This window comes from Humulus lupulus, chromosome 8 (genome assembly GCF_963169125.1).
Source record: "Humulus lupulus chromosome 8, drHumLupu1.1, whole genome shotgun sequence".
Classification (NCBI taxonomy): domain Eukaryota; kingdom Viridiplantae; phylum Streptophyta; class Magnoliopsida; order Rosales; family Cannabaceae; genus Humulus; species Humulus lupulus.
The window spans coordinates 35,305,190-35,320,657 of NC_084800.1; the positions used below are offsets into that span (position 1 = coordinate 35,305,190).

A 15,468-nucleotide genomic window follows, 5' to 3' on the forward strand; every position below is an offset into this window, starting at 1 on the left:
TCAACAATATCATGGTCTTCACACTTGCTCATTGATGAACCGAAATGCCAATCATAGACAAGCATCAATCGTGTTATTGGTGCTCGTGTCCAGGGACACTTCAAGAACAGTAAGGATCCACTCAACCCTAGAAGCCTCACGGGATTCATGTGCAAGGAAATGAAAGTTCAAGTCAGTTATTGGACGGCTTGGAAAGGAACAAAATGGGCTCAAAATTTGATCAGAGGAACAGCAAAAGAAAAATTTTCCTTGCTCCCTTCGTATTGTCATATTTTGAAGCAGGTAAATCCAGGCACAGTTACCCACATTGAACTTGATTCCGAAAATACGTTCATGTACTTTTTTATGGCATTGGGAATGGCTATAAGAGGGTTCACCTACATGAGGAAAGTAATTGGTATAGATGCAACTTGGATCAAAACTAAGCATAAGGGTGTGTTATTAGTAACAACTATAGAAGATAGTGAATATCATACTTACCCCATTGCATGGGGTTTGGTTGATAGTGAGAATAACGCTTCATGGACATGGTTCTTAGAGAAGTTAAAGGAGTTGATACCTGATAGCTCAGACTTGTGTTTTATTTCTGATAGACATCAAAGTATCGAACATGCAGTGCGTCATGTTTATGTTATGGCTTCTCATGGGGCATGCTATTGGCACATAAAGCAGAATATAAAACATCGTTTCAAAAGCGTTTCTTTGACTAAATTGTACAAGAAAGTTGCAATTGCATACCGTATTGAAGAGTTTAATAAACATTTTGACCTTATTCGCAAAATATATCCACGTGTTGCTAAGTATCTTGAGAATGATGTCAAGTTCAAAAAGTGGCCGAGAGCACATTTTGGTGGTAATCGGTATGAAGTTATGACCACTAACATAGTTGAGACTGTAAATAATTTGATGCGAAAGGCAAGAGAGTATCCAATTATTGCTATGATCGATTTTATCATAAGCACCATGGGACAGTGGTTCCTTTCTCGTCGTCGAGAAGCATATGCTGTGACAACTCCATTGACACCGAAGAGAGAGGAAACCTTAAGAAAAAGGTGGGATGAAGTTGGTTCATTGATAACACTCCAATTAAATGAGAATGAGTACAATGTAATGTGCGGATAATTCGATGCAATAGTGAATTTAAGGTCAAAAAGTTGTACGTGCAAAATTTTTGATATCGAGAAGCTTCCATGTGTTCATGCCATAGCAGCAGCAGGAAAGTCCCAACCTCAAAATAATGGAGAACTTATATATTCGATGTGTTCAAAATTCTACACTTCAGAATATTGGTTGTTAGCATATGCTGAAACGATATATCATGTTCCTCCAAACTCACAGTGGACCAACATTCCTGAAGATGTTACTGCAATACAAGTGATAGCACCACCTGAAGACAAGACTAAAGGGCGACAAAAAATCAACCGCATACCTTCCCAAGGTGAAGTTTCTAAGAGACAATATACTTGTGGGGCATGTGGGCAATCAAGACATAATGCGCAGAAGTGTCCAAGTCATCATGCGCCATCAGATGTTAGAAGCACAACTAATATGTAATTTATTATTGTATAGTTTTGTAAACATTATGTTCACAGTTTCTTCTTTTAATCTATGTAAACTCTGTTGAGATTTATCTTTCTTTTAATCTATGTAAACTCTGGTGAGATTTATCTTTCTTTTAATCTATATAATCCAATGCGGCCCTTAGGGTCTCTTATTGCAATTTTAGGGTCTCTTATAAATTAGGTGTAAATTCTTCAATGCGACCCATAGGGTCTCTTAGTGCAATTTTAGGGTCTCTTATAAAGTAGGTGTAAATTCTTCAATGCGACCCTTAGGGTCTCTTAGTGCAATTTCAGGGTCTCTTATAAATTAGGTGTAAATTCTTCAATGCGACCCTTAGGGTCTTTTAGTGCAATTTTAGGGTCTCTTATAAAGTAGGTGTAAATTCTTCAATGCGACCCTTAGGGTCTCTAAGTGCAATTTTAGGGTCTCTTATAAATTAAGTGTAAATTCTTCAATGCGACCCTTAGGGTCTCTTATTGCAATTTTAGGGTCTCTTATAGATTATGTGTAAATGCTTCAATGCGACCCTTAGGGTCTCTTAGTGCAATTTTAGGGTCTCTTATAAAGTAGGTGTAAATTCTTCAATGCGACCCTTAGGGTCTCTTAGTGCAATTTTAGGATCTCTTATAAATTAGGTGTAAATTCTTCAATGCGACCCTTAGGGTCTCTTAGTACAATTTTAGGGTCTCTTATAAATTAGGTGTAAATTCTTCCATGCGAACCTTAGGGTCTCTTAGTGAAATTTTAGGGTCTCTTATAAAGTAGGTGTAAATTCTTCAATGCGACCCTTAGGGTCTCTTAGTGCAATTTTAGGGTCTCTTATAAATTATGTGTAAATTCTTCAATGCGACCCTTAGGGTCTCTTAGTGCAATTTTAGGGTCTCTTATAAATTATGTGTAAATGCTTCAATGCGACCCTTAGGGTCTCTTAGTGCAATTTTAGGGTCTCTTAGTGCAATTTTAGGGTCTCTTATAAAGTAGGTGTAAATTCTTCAATGCGACCCTTAGGGTCTCTTAGTGCAATTTTAGGGTCTCTTATAAATTAGGTGTAAATTCTTCAATGCGACCCTTAGGGTCTCTTAGTGCAATTTTAGGATCTCTTAGTGCAATTTTAGGGTCTCTTAGTGCAATTTTAGGGTCTCTTATAAATTATGTGTAAATTCTTCAATGCAACCCTTAGGGTCTCTTAGTTCAATTTTAGGGTCTCTTATAAATTATGTGTAAATTCTTCAATGCGACCCTTAGGGTCTCTTAGTGCAATTTTAGGGTCTCTTATAAATTAGGTGTAAATTCTTCAATGCGACCCTTATGGTCTCTTAGTGCAATTTGAGGGTCTCTTATAAAGTAGGTGTAAATGCATAAGTCCTTCAATATAGTAAGAAATACATAACACCAAAAGCGAATGTTCATAACAAAAAAAACAACATATCTAACTAGGGATATGCACTACCTACATACAATTGAACTGCATATGTTGTCGTCGTTTAGCAACGTTCTAGCTGTCTGATGAGTCCGTTTTTAGCATAGTTTTAACATGTGTTTAGGGTAAGTTTGAGTCATTTTGGTGGAGTATTATGCGGTATTATGCTTGTTTTGGTATGTTTGCAGGAAATAGGAGAAGAAATCGTAAAGTTGGGAAATGACTGAAAAATTAGCTAAAATTGGGAAATTTGTGCTAAAAGTTGACAAGAATGAAGTTGAAGACTCATTTGTGGAGATAATTGTTCGATTCTGAGTTTGGAATCCAGTTTTTGGAAAAATTAGAGGGGCCGCGGCGCTTGAATGGAGAGTTGCGGCACAAGGTAGAAACAGAGAGGGCCTTAATTCTGGAATTTTGAAGGGTCGTAGCGCCTGAGGGATGCACCGCGGCGCTTGCTTCAGTCAGAGGGGGGATGCGCTGGGCATAGATGCGCGCCGCGGCGCCCGGATGCTAGGGCCGCGGCGCGTGTGGCTGAGCGTGACTTTCAGAATTGTCGAGGGTTTTTGTTTAAATACGTTTTTAGAGTTAATTATTCTATTCTATTCATAATTAGAAGTGTGGAGAAGTCATTAGAGGCAGAAGGAAAACATTGAAGACCTAGAGTTTGAATTCTTATTTTCTTCTGTAATTTCTTACTGGATTTCATGTTTATATTTAATTTGATTGATGTCATTATGTCTGCTTTGAACTAATCTTGTTATTAAGGTTTTAGTGGATTCTTCTTGAAACTTTTGATATCTTAATGAAATTTTCCTGAATTTCTTTCTTCTGCTGTGGATTATTTATCATATGCTTAATGCTTGTGAATGTTTGATCATCATTTACATGTTTATATGATTTTAACCTAAACTCTGAAAAGAGAAGGATAATTATGTTATAGATAAATACTCACAATTTTATATTAGACGAAAGTACTTTTATGAATTGTGTAGTTTAGGGATTATGCGTTTAAAGCCTGCAATATATTGATTTACCACATAGACGTAGGAAATAGTATATTGTAGAGAATTATAGATCCTAACAAGACTATAATTTATAATTGTAATCTGCTACCACAATAGACTTAAGAAATCTTGAGAATTGGTTAGAAATCATAAGTGGATGGTTGATGAAACTAAAGCCCTAACTTTTGCATCTATTTGAATTAAATCAAATTTCATCTTTGCATTTCTTTAAGTGCTTAGTAGTTTTCTTAATTTTTAGTAATAGTTATTTTATTTATCAATCTGAAATTATTATTCAAATCAATTAGAGTTAGAGGTTAATTATTGGTAATTAATAGCAGTCTTCGTGGGATCGACACTTTACTTATCATATATTACTTGATTAGACCGCGTATACTTGCGTGTTACATTTTGGTGATCACTGTCTCGTTGCACTTACCAGCAATGTGCATTTCTATTGTCTTCAGCATGAATATACCATAATCTCCCATATGAAAGACAAGGTTAACTATATTAGTATTATCTTTAAAAGTTGACTCATACATGTATATTTAAATGAAACTTACATTCTATTGCTTGGAGGAACAGTATCTGCGGGGGCAACTTCTATCTTCTTGAAGTACATACACTGAGCACGAAATTCATTAAAATGACCACTATCACGAAGTAATAGCGGAAAATATTCTGCAAGTGGTTGCACTGATCTTTCCATTGCTTCTATGGAGATCCAATAGTTCGGATTGGAGTTATAAATCCATATTGTCTACATTCTAATGTCTACTACCAATGCCATCCAATGTTTGTTATTATTGTTCCATGGCACATAGAAGTAATTCACTTTGGACCAAGCTCTCCCTTTAATGAGTCTGATTGCATCAACAAAAGACATTAGCTGTGGAGACTTTTTGTATACTGTGGTGCTAGTCTCTCGAGACTTGCAATATAGCTCACGAACATGTTTCCCAAACTCATCAGTCAAAATGCATCTATCTTGTGGAAAGATGTCTTGAAATTTGTCCATTCGTTTCCTAAATATATAGGTTATCTCATCCACATGCTGCTCAAAAGCATCAACTATTCAATATTAGTTAAGCTGAAAAATAAAACTAGTACTAACTAATTAGTATGAAATAATTGAATGATAAAGCTTACCTCGCTATCAATATTTTGTTGCTTTGCCAACAATGTCTCAAAAAAACTTCTTTCTCGAAATAATAGGCCACAACGAATGACGGGTCTACCACATGTATCCCCATTGTACCACCTATAAAAAGCTTGCACATCCTCTTCAACAGGCAGCCTAAAATGGTCGAAAGTAGGAGTTTCTAACTTTGAGTATCAACGTTTCTTTGGCCATGATATGAAAGGTGATAACAAGTTTCGATCACGTTTTCTTAATCTCAATGGTTGGCCATCTCGAACTACCTGTTCTACCTCATCACCAGGTTCTTCGTAACCAACCCCTTCATAAATAATTGATGGTGGTGTCTCATAGGTATGTGCAAGTGAATGAGATGGTGTGGTGATTGCATCTCTAGAAGGTTGTGCAGTCATATTAGTTACCTTAGGGTCACTATCTATATTATGCTCTCCTTGAGGTGTGGTAAATCCATCTACAAAGTTTGTCTGCGCATTGGATGGTGTATCCTAAAACTATGGAGTAACAAAGCATTTTAACTTATAATTAAGAAATAAAGAATAATCAGAAGCTAAAGTACTTGAAAAGTTACCTGTGGGTCTTCACACCCAGAAAAATGTGCATGCACGGGTCGAAGGATGTCAATCAAAACATCCAACTTTTCCATTAATGCCACATTTCTCTCTATTAAGAAACTCACTCTCAGAGTTGGCTGTCATGATTGCGTCATGCCTCTCTTTATTCAAATGTTCCATCTCCTCATACCTCTCTTTATTCAAATGTCCCATCTCCTCATATCTCGCTATGTGTAGTTTTTCTTGGTCAGCCATGAAACATTTTAGTGATTCCAATAATTCACTATAAACATGATCAGTTGGGGTAGATTGTGAGGATGGCACAGGACGAACTGGAGTAAACTGAGGAGGTGGCATAGAAGAATCTACAAAGATCTGGTTTGAAGGATCCTCTGAGGATGGTGGATGAGGAGATGGAAGTGGGGAATCGGGCGTAGAACAACTCGTGTTATTGTGGGCCTCTTCTCCCACAACAATACGAGGATTATTACGCAGGATGACATTGCCGCCTAAAAATGAAGAAATCTTATCTACAATGTCATCTGCATTGTCTACATAGCTATGAAGCCTTTCATAGAACAATTGTACCTTCTCTTCCGCACTTGGAACTAGAGTAGGTCGCACAAAGAATTGGAAAACCAAATAAAGAAAAGTAAAATAAGTTAACATAGACAAATATATTTGCATTTAAAAAAATTCATAAGCAATTTTTATAAGTGAATAAATACCTCATCATCTTCTTCTATTGCTTTGGATATTCTTGCAACTGTGATATTTTGGACCTTAACATTTATTTTCCAACCAATCCATCGTGGAATATGATTTCCTAGATTTCTTTGTCCAATCATTTCTCCCAATTTTGGCATTGCTTCACAGATCCATATCTATAAGAATCAAAACAAAAATTATAAGCATGAAAAACATATGATAAGCCATACTTATCAAAATTTAGATACAAAATTTTAGATTTTTTTTACCTGAAATATCCAAGGACAACATCTGAAGTTCCACCTGATAATATCTTTATTATGATCTTTCTGGAACTTTACACGAGTGATTTGATCTATAATCTTCTCATATACCAGCCTCCACCAATGATATTTATCAAATATTTCCATATTGTCCACTAGTCGTAGCCAAAATAAATCTATTGTAGTACCGGCACTTGAATTTAACAAAAAATCACTTAGTAGGTAGATAAAGCACAGCTTCACTCTGCCTTTCATTCTCTCTTCTTTTGGTATATTATCTAGCACATTTGCTACATCCTCTATTTTTATAGACCTATCCTTAAAGTACTTATTCTTTAAATTGTTGTTTGATGAAACCACATTTAGTTCTTCTAGTATTAATTCTCCACCAGTGTATAATCCAGATACTATTGCAAACTCTTGGATAGAGAATCTCACAGGTTTGCCATTTATCAAAAACCACAACTCATGCTTTTTTTGACAATTTATCCTCCTTGCAATTATCTGGTGCAATAAGGTCCCCCAAAACTTCCCTTTCCAAGGGAGGTCCAACAAATGACCCAACTGACCATATTTTCTAAAAACAATCTTGTTAGTTCTTGATAACCAAGAGTTTATTTTTTCAAATATTTGCATTGAAGATCTAATGGTAACTTTAGATTTCGTTTGAACATTTTCATTCATAATAACACTCGGGACACAAGGAAGCTCTGTTGTCAAAATAGTTCTAGAAATCTGAAATTTGCCAAACAAACAAAATACAATGTAAATAATAAGTGCAAAAATTTATTAGAAAATTGAAATAAGTGACCCTAAGTTGGGTTAGGTCTCTTAGTGTATATTTACATCAACAAGAAAATTGAACTAAGCAACCCTAAGAGACCCAAACGGCTGCAAAGGTTGCTTAGTGTATTTTAACATCTAAGAAGAAAATTGAACTAAGCGACCCTCTGAATCGCAAAGGTCGCTTATTGTATTTTAACATCAAGAACAAAATTAAACTGAGTGACCCTAAAAGACCCAGAGGGTCGCAAAGGTCGCTTAGTGTATTTAACAACTAAGAAGAAAATTGAACTAAGCGACCCACAGGGTCGCTTAATATAAAGAATAAAATTGAACTAAGCGACCATCAGGGTCGTTTATGGTCACTTAGTGTATTTTAACATAAAGAATAAAAGAACTAAGCGACCCTCAGGGTTGGCAAAGGTTGCTTAGTGTATTTTAACATAAAGAATAAAATTGAACTAAGCGACCCTGATGGTCACTTAGTGTATTTTAACATAAAAATAAAATTGAACTAAGCGACCATAAGCGACTCTGAGGGTCGCTTAGTTTAATTTTATTCTGTATGTTAAAATACACTAAGCGACCATAAGCGACCCTGAGGGTCGCTTAGTTCAATTTTATTCTTTATGTTAAAATACACTAAGCGACCCTAAAAGACCCTTAATTGCAATAGGCGACTCTATGAGTTACATATGGTCTTTTAGTGTAATTTTCAACCCAATATTCATATAATTTTCAGAACAGTGATGAACTCTAACAATGAAAATAAACTTAAAATTATAGAATTTTCACTTTTTTTAAATTATACATCAATTTTCTCAAAATCAAAATTATTCTAATCCATTAAACTCATAATCTTAATCAATCTAATTCATTAAACTATAATCATAATCTTACTTGTTCATTTGATGACAACTGACAAAATGTAGTTGATTCCATTATATTTTCTTCAAAAGAAAGAGCATAAGAGAGTAAGGAAATGAGTGAAAGTGAAATTACTGTGGAAATAAGTAAAAGAAAATAAATACCAGCCAAAATCTTGTCGTCAATGAGGGTGGTCGGAGCTCGTCGCCGGCAAACTTTTTACGGTAGAATGAAGGTAATGTCTTCAATGGAGAAGAAGAGAGAGAGGTATGTGAAAGAGAATGGAGGAATGGAGGAAGATGATGGACTATTACTTAGGGTTTTGTTATACATATTATGCTTATTTTGTTTACAAATCTTGCCACTTCATCATATTTAAAAAAAATGTAATAACTATAAAAATTAATTAAAATAAAAAAGCCATTTTGCAATTTTGGCAAATTCCTCCTTAATACAGCTGTGTTTATTATTAAAATAATATTCAACTAAAACCAAGGTACTGGCCGAGTGTATAAAATTCCACCGGGTTATATATCTTTCTCTGAATCATAATAGAATAAATTGATTAAAAGGAACACGTGCATATAATAAAAAAAACACCAGCAGTAAGTAAATAAGGGCTGCGCATTATCGAATGCATTAAAAACCGGGTACTCCAATAAAGATAAAGACACGTGCAAAATAATTGATTATCACATATAATGAAATAAATCTTGAAACACTTGCAAACACATCGATTAGACATCATACGGAAAAGAAATCTGCTGTCTCCAATTTCCTATCCTCTCTATGTCTCACTAATTAGTTTAAGACACTTTATTTATTTATTTAATATATATTTAAATTCTTTATAATTTTCTGTCTTTCCAATTATATTAACATTATAAATATATAATGTGTCTTAAAATAATTGATAGGACATGGAGGGGATAGGAAATTAAGACATCAGATTTTTTTTCCATCATACGTACCTTTTAAGCCTCTCCCATTAAAAATAAAAAATAAAAAAGCCTTTTACTGGCTCCAAACAATATGGGAGAGAAAACAACATCAAGCCATACATACATATAGTTACAGCTATCAAAAAAAAAAAAAATTATCCAACATATATATATCATGTTACATTAAATCAGACGTTATTTTATTTATAGATGATAATTTATTAGCTAATAACCAAACCTTATTTAATAATATGATTAACTTCTACTTGGTTCGGTCAATTAATTGATTGAATGCTCATTTTACTGTGTCGTTCGAAACCACTACGGACTGATCAGCACTCCTTAATTCTTTCTTTCCATATCATGAATATTTTAATTCCGAGCACGAACAAGTGGAGAATGAGGCATTGGAGAATGAGGGGAAATCATATGAGCTGACATAAAACCACTTGAGGCTTCATCGTGAAATCTCCTTGCGTTATTAAAGCTAAGCCTCAGGTTAGAATTACGCCAAGCGTTTCTTTTCGTCGTTGTCGTTGTCGTTGTTGTAGTTGTTGTCGTAGTCGTCGTGCTCGTGGTTGTCGTCGTTGTTGTAGTTGACTGATCTTGGTCGGCAGGCGCGGCTTCCTTTTTCCCGACTAATGAGTGAATCCTTTGAAGGGCAATGTCAACGGTGGCGTCTTCCATGTTGGCAAAGCAAACCCTAAACCATCCTGGCTCGGGGCAATGGAAGGATGATCCTGGGGAGACGTTTAGCTTGACATCGTACACGATCAAGCGCCAAAGCGCCATTTCTGCTTCGAAAGATGGCTCGTTAAGAAGATGTCTCAAGTCCATCCAGAAGAAGAGTCCCGCGTTGCCCTTGAGACAAGATATGCCTACTTTCTCTAACCCTTTGGTGAAGTGAGCGTGCCTCCTGGCCAGCCTCTTCGAGCTCTCGGCCAGGAATTTCGACACGAAATCGTCGTCGGACAACATCGCAGCCAGCATGTGCTGAGTCTGCGACGACACTAATCCGAAGCTAGACATCTTTCGTGCACAGCTGACGACAGCGTCGTTGTAAGAGTAGACAATCCCCACTCGGAGCCCCGGAAGGCCCATGTCCTTAGACAGGGAGTAAACGACATGAATTAGGTCCTTGTTAACGTTGTCGTTTCCCATCTCTTGAACGACCTCGGAAACGCTCACGTATTCGGGAGACCTGAAGACTGTGGCCGCATAGATCTCGTCGCAGACCAAGTGAATGTTGTTGTCGTTTACGAATGTGACCAGGCTTTTGAGTGTAGCTCTGTCGATTGTCGTTCCAAGAGGGTTTGATGGGTTGGTTATGAGGAGTCCCTTGACATTAACTCCGTCGTTTTGGGCCTTCTCGTATGCTTCTTCGAGGGCTTGTTTGGTTATTTGGAAATTGTTGGAGCTTTCGCAAGGAACTGGAATTATGTTTACGCCGGTTCGCCATCCCAAATCACGGACAAAACTGCAATTTTGATTGCAAATGTGATCACTATCTCATTAGTACGTTGAAATTATTACATGGAAAATAATTTGCATATATCTAAGAAAAAAATTAAAAGCTTCGTAACGAAGTTTCATGTATTCCAATCGTCATAATTATTACGTGCGTTGACTCTAATTTAAGTGTGATAAATCTTAATATTATCAATTAGCTAATTATGATTTCATCCATGACGTTTTTAGAAAGTCATGCGCTAAAAAAGTTAGTAGGGCCCGAAACAGAATGAACAAAGTTATTAAACAAAAAAAGAGTTTTGGGATTTGTCCAAACATAAATACATAAAAATTTATTCTGTCAAATGGGAACTTCACGATTGGCTTTGAACTTTGACTTTTTATGGGGAAGTTTACCAATTTTAAGAATGGTCTAGGCTTCAGAGGTGGGTTGGTCTTGTAAATAACCAAAAGTCATACATAATACTCATTACTCCTACTTTTAAGAGGAAGAAAAACAATACATTTATGAAGTCTATATATGGTATATATGTTTTAATATATTTTAATGTTTGATTAGTTTCCTTGACTAATCTACATATATATATATATATATAGTCAAAATCAATCACTGAACATTGCTTAAACTATAACTAGTCTAAGCAAATCTTAAAGAATGTCAGAAATTTTGGTTTACGAAATTCCAATAACGAAGATTTTTTCTTTTCTTCATTCATTCTAAGCTTCTTTTTTAAAAGTATATATTATTAAAAAATTCCTTCCTTTTTAGCAGTAAATTTTAAATACGTATTTAATTTATAATATAGGATCAAATTAGATACGATAAGTACGAATATATAGTATTTATTTTTATATTAAAAGAAACAGAGTGGTAGGTACGTACGCTGGGTAATAAGGCGAGGGAACGAGAAAAGCATCGCCCGGGTCGGCAAGGCAGAAAATAACGAGTTCATTAGCTCCGGTGGCTCCTCCGCCCATCACTATACGGTCTGGGTCGAATGTGACGCGACCACCTCTCACTTTTGACATGAACTTAGCAATTGCCTGAATTAAAAATATATAGAGAGTGAATAAATTGCCAAAATCAAATAATAATAATCCTGTCGACAAAATCTAAAAATTAAAAAAAAGCCCATTAAGTCTCTGCATCTTTATTTCCAGATTTTACGTACGTACCTTTCTGAACTTTGAGAAACCATGATAATCTTGGAAGATGGCCACGTTCTTGAACTCATGAACGCCCTCAGCCGTGCAAATAGAGGCTTTAGGATGATTCCTAATCCACTCTTCAATCAAGTCGAAGCAGAGCTGAGATCAATTCAAGCAAACATATATGTTATAACCAATTTCATCATCTTCTTTTTTTTTTTTTTTTTTTTACTTTTTCGCATTACAAGTTATGAGTTACTCGTAAACAAAAGCTGCAGGAGTAGGAAATGTGAGGAGAGAAAACAGAAAATACTATCTCCCTCAAAAAAGTTTTTATTAAGAAAACGAAGAAGAACAGAACAAAGAAATTCATCAACAGTGAAATATATATGTATATACCTGATTTTCTGCGAGACCCATTTGGATAACGCCCCCAGGATTATTGGTAGGGTGGAAAGGGTCTCGGTCGTAGGCCTTCCAGCCATCAAAATATGGTGTATTCTCACCATGTCCATCGTTGGTCGCAATTTTCGAAAGAAGTACTTGACGCTTCTCACTTCCTAATCTCGTCATTTTTCTTTTCTTATTTATACTATTGCTATATGAATATATATATATATATATCTGTGTGTGTGGAGCTTTTTGGGGTGGTGTGTGGAAGAATAAGATTGCAAGAATCGAGTTTGGTGGATGAATGAAGTGGAGGAAACCGGTATTTATAGAAAGCATGCAGATTTGGGAGTAATATAAAAACAAAGTTGTGTTCTAATAAATGAGAACACAAAACAAAACAGTTTTTGAAGTTTTAAAATAATAATTAGTGTTTGGTTAATGTTTTTTAAAAATAATTTTTTAGTTTTATTTTTATTAAATTTTAAATAAAAAATTAACAAATATATTTATAAATATAAATTTTTTTTAAAAATTTGTAATAAATAACGAAATAAAATAATTTGAAAGAAAAAATGTTGAAAAATAAAGAGTGAGAAAGTAAGGTGGGAAAATTTGAAGAAATTGAGAAGAGAGAAATTGATCGATGCAAGAAAAAATGAGAAAGAATGTGATGAGAAAGAAATTGAAGAGATAAAAGTGAGTAGAGAGAGAGGAAATGGCGAGAGAGAAAAAATGTTGAGAGAGAAAATGAGAAAATATTAAGTGATGAGAGAGAAAGTGAGGATATAATAAATGGTGTAAGAGAAAATAAGGAGGTAGAAAATGTTAAAAGAGAAAATAAAAAGTGAGAGCAAGAGATAAAGTGAAGAGAGAAAATGTAAGGAGAGAGAAAGTGATGAGAGAGAAAATAAGATGAGAGAAAGTGATGTGAGAGAAAGTGAAGAAAGAGAAACTAATAAAAGAGAAAATAATGTGACAATAAATGATGTTAAATAAAAATAAAAATTTTGAGAACAACATAAAAAAATTTTTTTGTTGTTTTCAAATTTTTTTATTTTTTGTAACTTTAATTTTAAAAATTATTTTTTGAAAACAACGCGAAACACTCTATATTTGTTTTCAAAAAATAATTTTTTGTTTTTTAAAAAAAAAAACAATTCTTTAGTGAAAAAGTCAGTCAGCCATGTGTCTGCTTAATGTGAATCAAAGTAAGAAAAGTCATTTTAAATTCTAAATGCTTGGGCATTATACGATGAGGCACCTGCTGAAGTCAATTTTTTCTTGTTCTTTTTGTATTTTTTTTTTTTGATAAAAAAACATATTAATTACTCTAGTATAGTTTTTCAGATTTAATTGTTAGGTCAGTGTTGACGCGTAATGGATGTATATGTGGAACAGAAGAAAAAAAGACACTAAAACAAAAAAAAAATTGAGATTAATTAAAGCTAAATGATACGATAACTAAACAATTTAACCCGCAATTAAGAGATGTAATCTTAGTGTATTAATTCCCAGAATACAAAAAAATTGTGTTTAATTATTAAGTTTTATTAACATGGATGTCCTAAACTTATTGTAATTTTTTTTAATTACGTGGTATCTTTTTTAAGAGTATATTGTAAGATTTGATAGAGGAACCGAAAGTTAGATTGTAGGGGAATCTTGGATTTGGTAAGATATATAGGTTCCAACTCAAAATTAACGCGATGAACAGTGGTCTTATATGTGCTTTAACATGGCATATTCTAATATATATATATATAAATTATATTTGTTTGTATTGTACACTTACTGTTTGGCTGGGAGAAAGAAATGGAATGGAAATGTTTAGTTAAAAATTAAAATATTTTAATAAATTGATTTTTCTACTATTTTAGTATAATTATTTTAATAAAAAAATAAATAATAATGCCATTCCAAATGCACAATTTAAAGAAAAAGTATTATTTTTTATTTTATATTTTTTTTACTAATATTAAATTTTATTTGATTAGTATATTCCCACTTTTATTCTTTTTTTTTTTTTTTAGGTGAATACCTCGTTAAAACCTTACAAGAGTAAATCTAATGGGAAAAAAATGTTCAAAAGAGAGAAAAAAAGTGTCTAGAAAATATCATTGATAATTGACATCTATTATAATGGATGATACAACTATTCAGGACGGGCCAATAAGGCTAATGTGATGGCTCAAGTCCTATTTTTATTTGAAATTTTAATTAAATATTTTAATATAATTAAAGAAAATAACATAAAAGTCCTTATTAAAACTCTAAATCTATTGAAAGTCTCACTTATTATCAATGTATGACTCTGTCACTGATAATTATATGCTTAATTTTATGTATTTATTTATTTCGTTGGGTTAGGTATTGGTTTATATAAAGTTGTTCGATTCTGAATTAGTTTTAGTTCTCCTATACTTGGTTACAAAGAAAAAATGTTGCTAGGAAGTTTCCAGTAAATTGATAAGCGAAGAAGACCGATGATTTTGGTCATTTAACACTTGAAGTATTTTGTTCTATTTCATATATATATAAAAATATATAAATATATTTGGGTATGTGATTTTTTCCTCGTGGAAAAAGTATGGACCAAATTAAATACTTCACCTGATCTTATCTTGTCTGGACTAGTCAGCCACAAATGTTACACATCCAATCCTATTTCTGTTCAACAAATTGATTAGTTGCCAAACGTGATTTTCGCATTACTTATTGTTCTCAGCTTAAACTGGTAAACTGAAAAGAAACAAAGGAAAAAATGCTTTGCATGAATGAGTGTAAATTTTAGGACAAATAACATTTTTCCTCAGAATTATGGCTTTAGCTAAGTTTTGCTCTGCGAATTTTTTTTCTGTCACAAAAATCTCTCATACTGTAGAAATTATTGAAAATGTCCCCCTTTTCTTACATTCTAATAATTTTTTAAAATAATTTGCTAATGTACTACTGAAGTGGCACTAATAATGTAGAATTCGTGAGTTTAGGTGAAAAATTCATATATAAATAGTGGTCTAATGATAAATTTTGAGAACATTCTACATTCTTAAAAATAATATTTGTATGTTTAACATTAATAAATTTGATTTCGATTAGCTTCAACGATCAAATGGATCGACTCTCGTAATGTAATATGCAAGTGGCCTGTCATGACATTAGCAAACTATTCAAAAAATAAATAGAGCGTAACATTA

The 15,468-nt window shown here is 33.7% G+C and overlaps 1 protein-coding gene across 1 annotated transcript; it reads right to left on the bottom strand.

The window, feature by feature from the left end:
- Positions 1 to 9,288: 9,288 nt before the first annotated feature.
- LOC133796768 (1-aminocyclopropane-1-carboxylate synthase-like) lies at positions 9,289 to 12,509 on the bottom strand. The gene is made up of 4 exons (XM_062234418.1): positions 12,281 to 12,509; positions 11,909 to 12,040; positions 11,616 to 11,776; positions 9,289 to 10,739 (listed from the first exon to the last, which is right to left on the bottom strand). The coding sequence occupies exons 1-4, from the start codon at positions 12,452 to 12,454 to the stop codon at positions 9,635 to 9,637; spliced, it is 1,572 nt and encodes a 523-aa protein (XP_062090402.1). The 5' UTR covers positions 12,455 to 12,509; the 3' UTR covers positions 9,289 to 9,634.
- Positions 12,510 to 15,468: the final 2,959 nt, after the last annotated feature.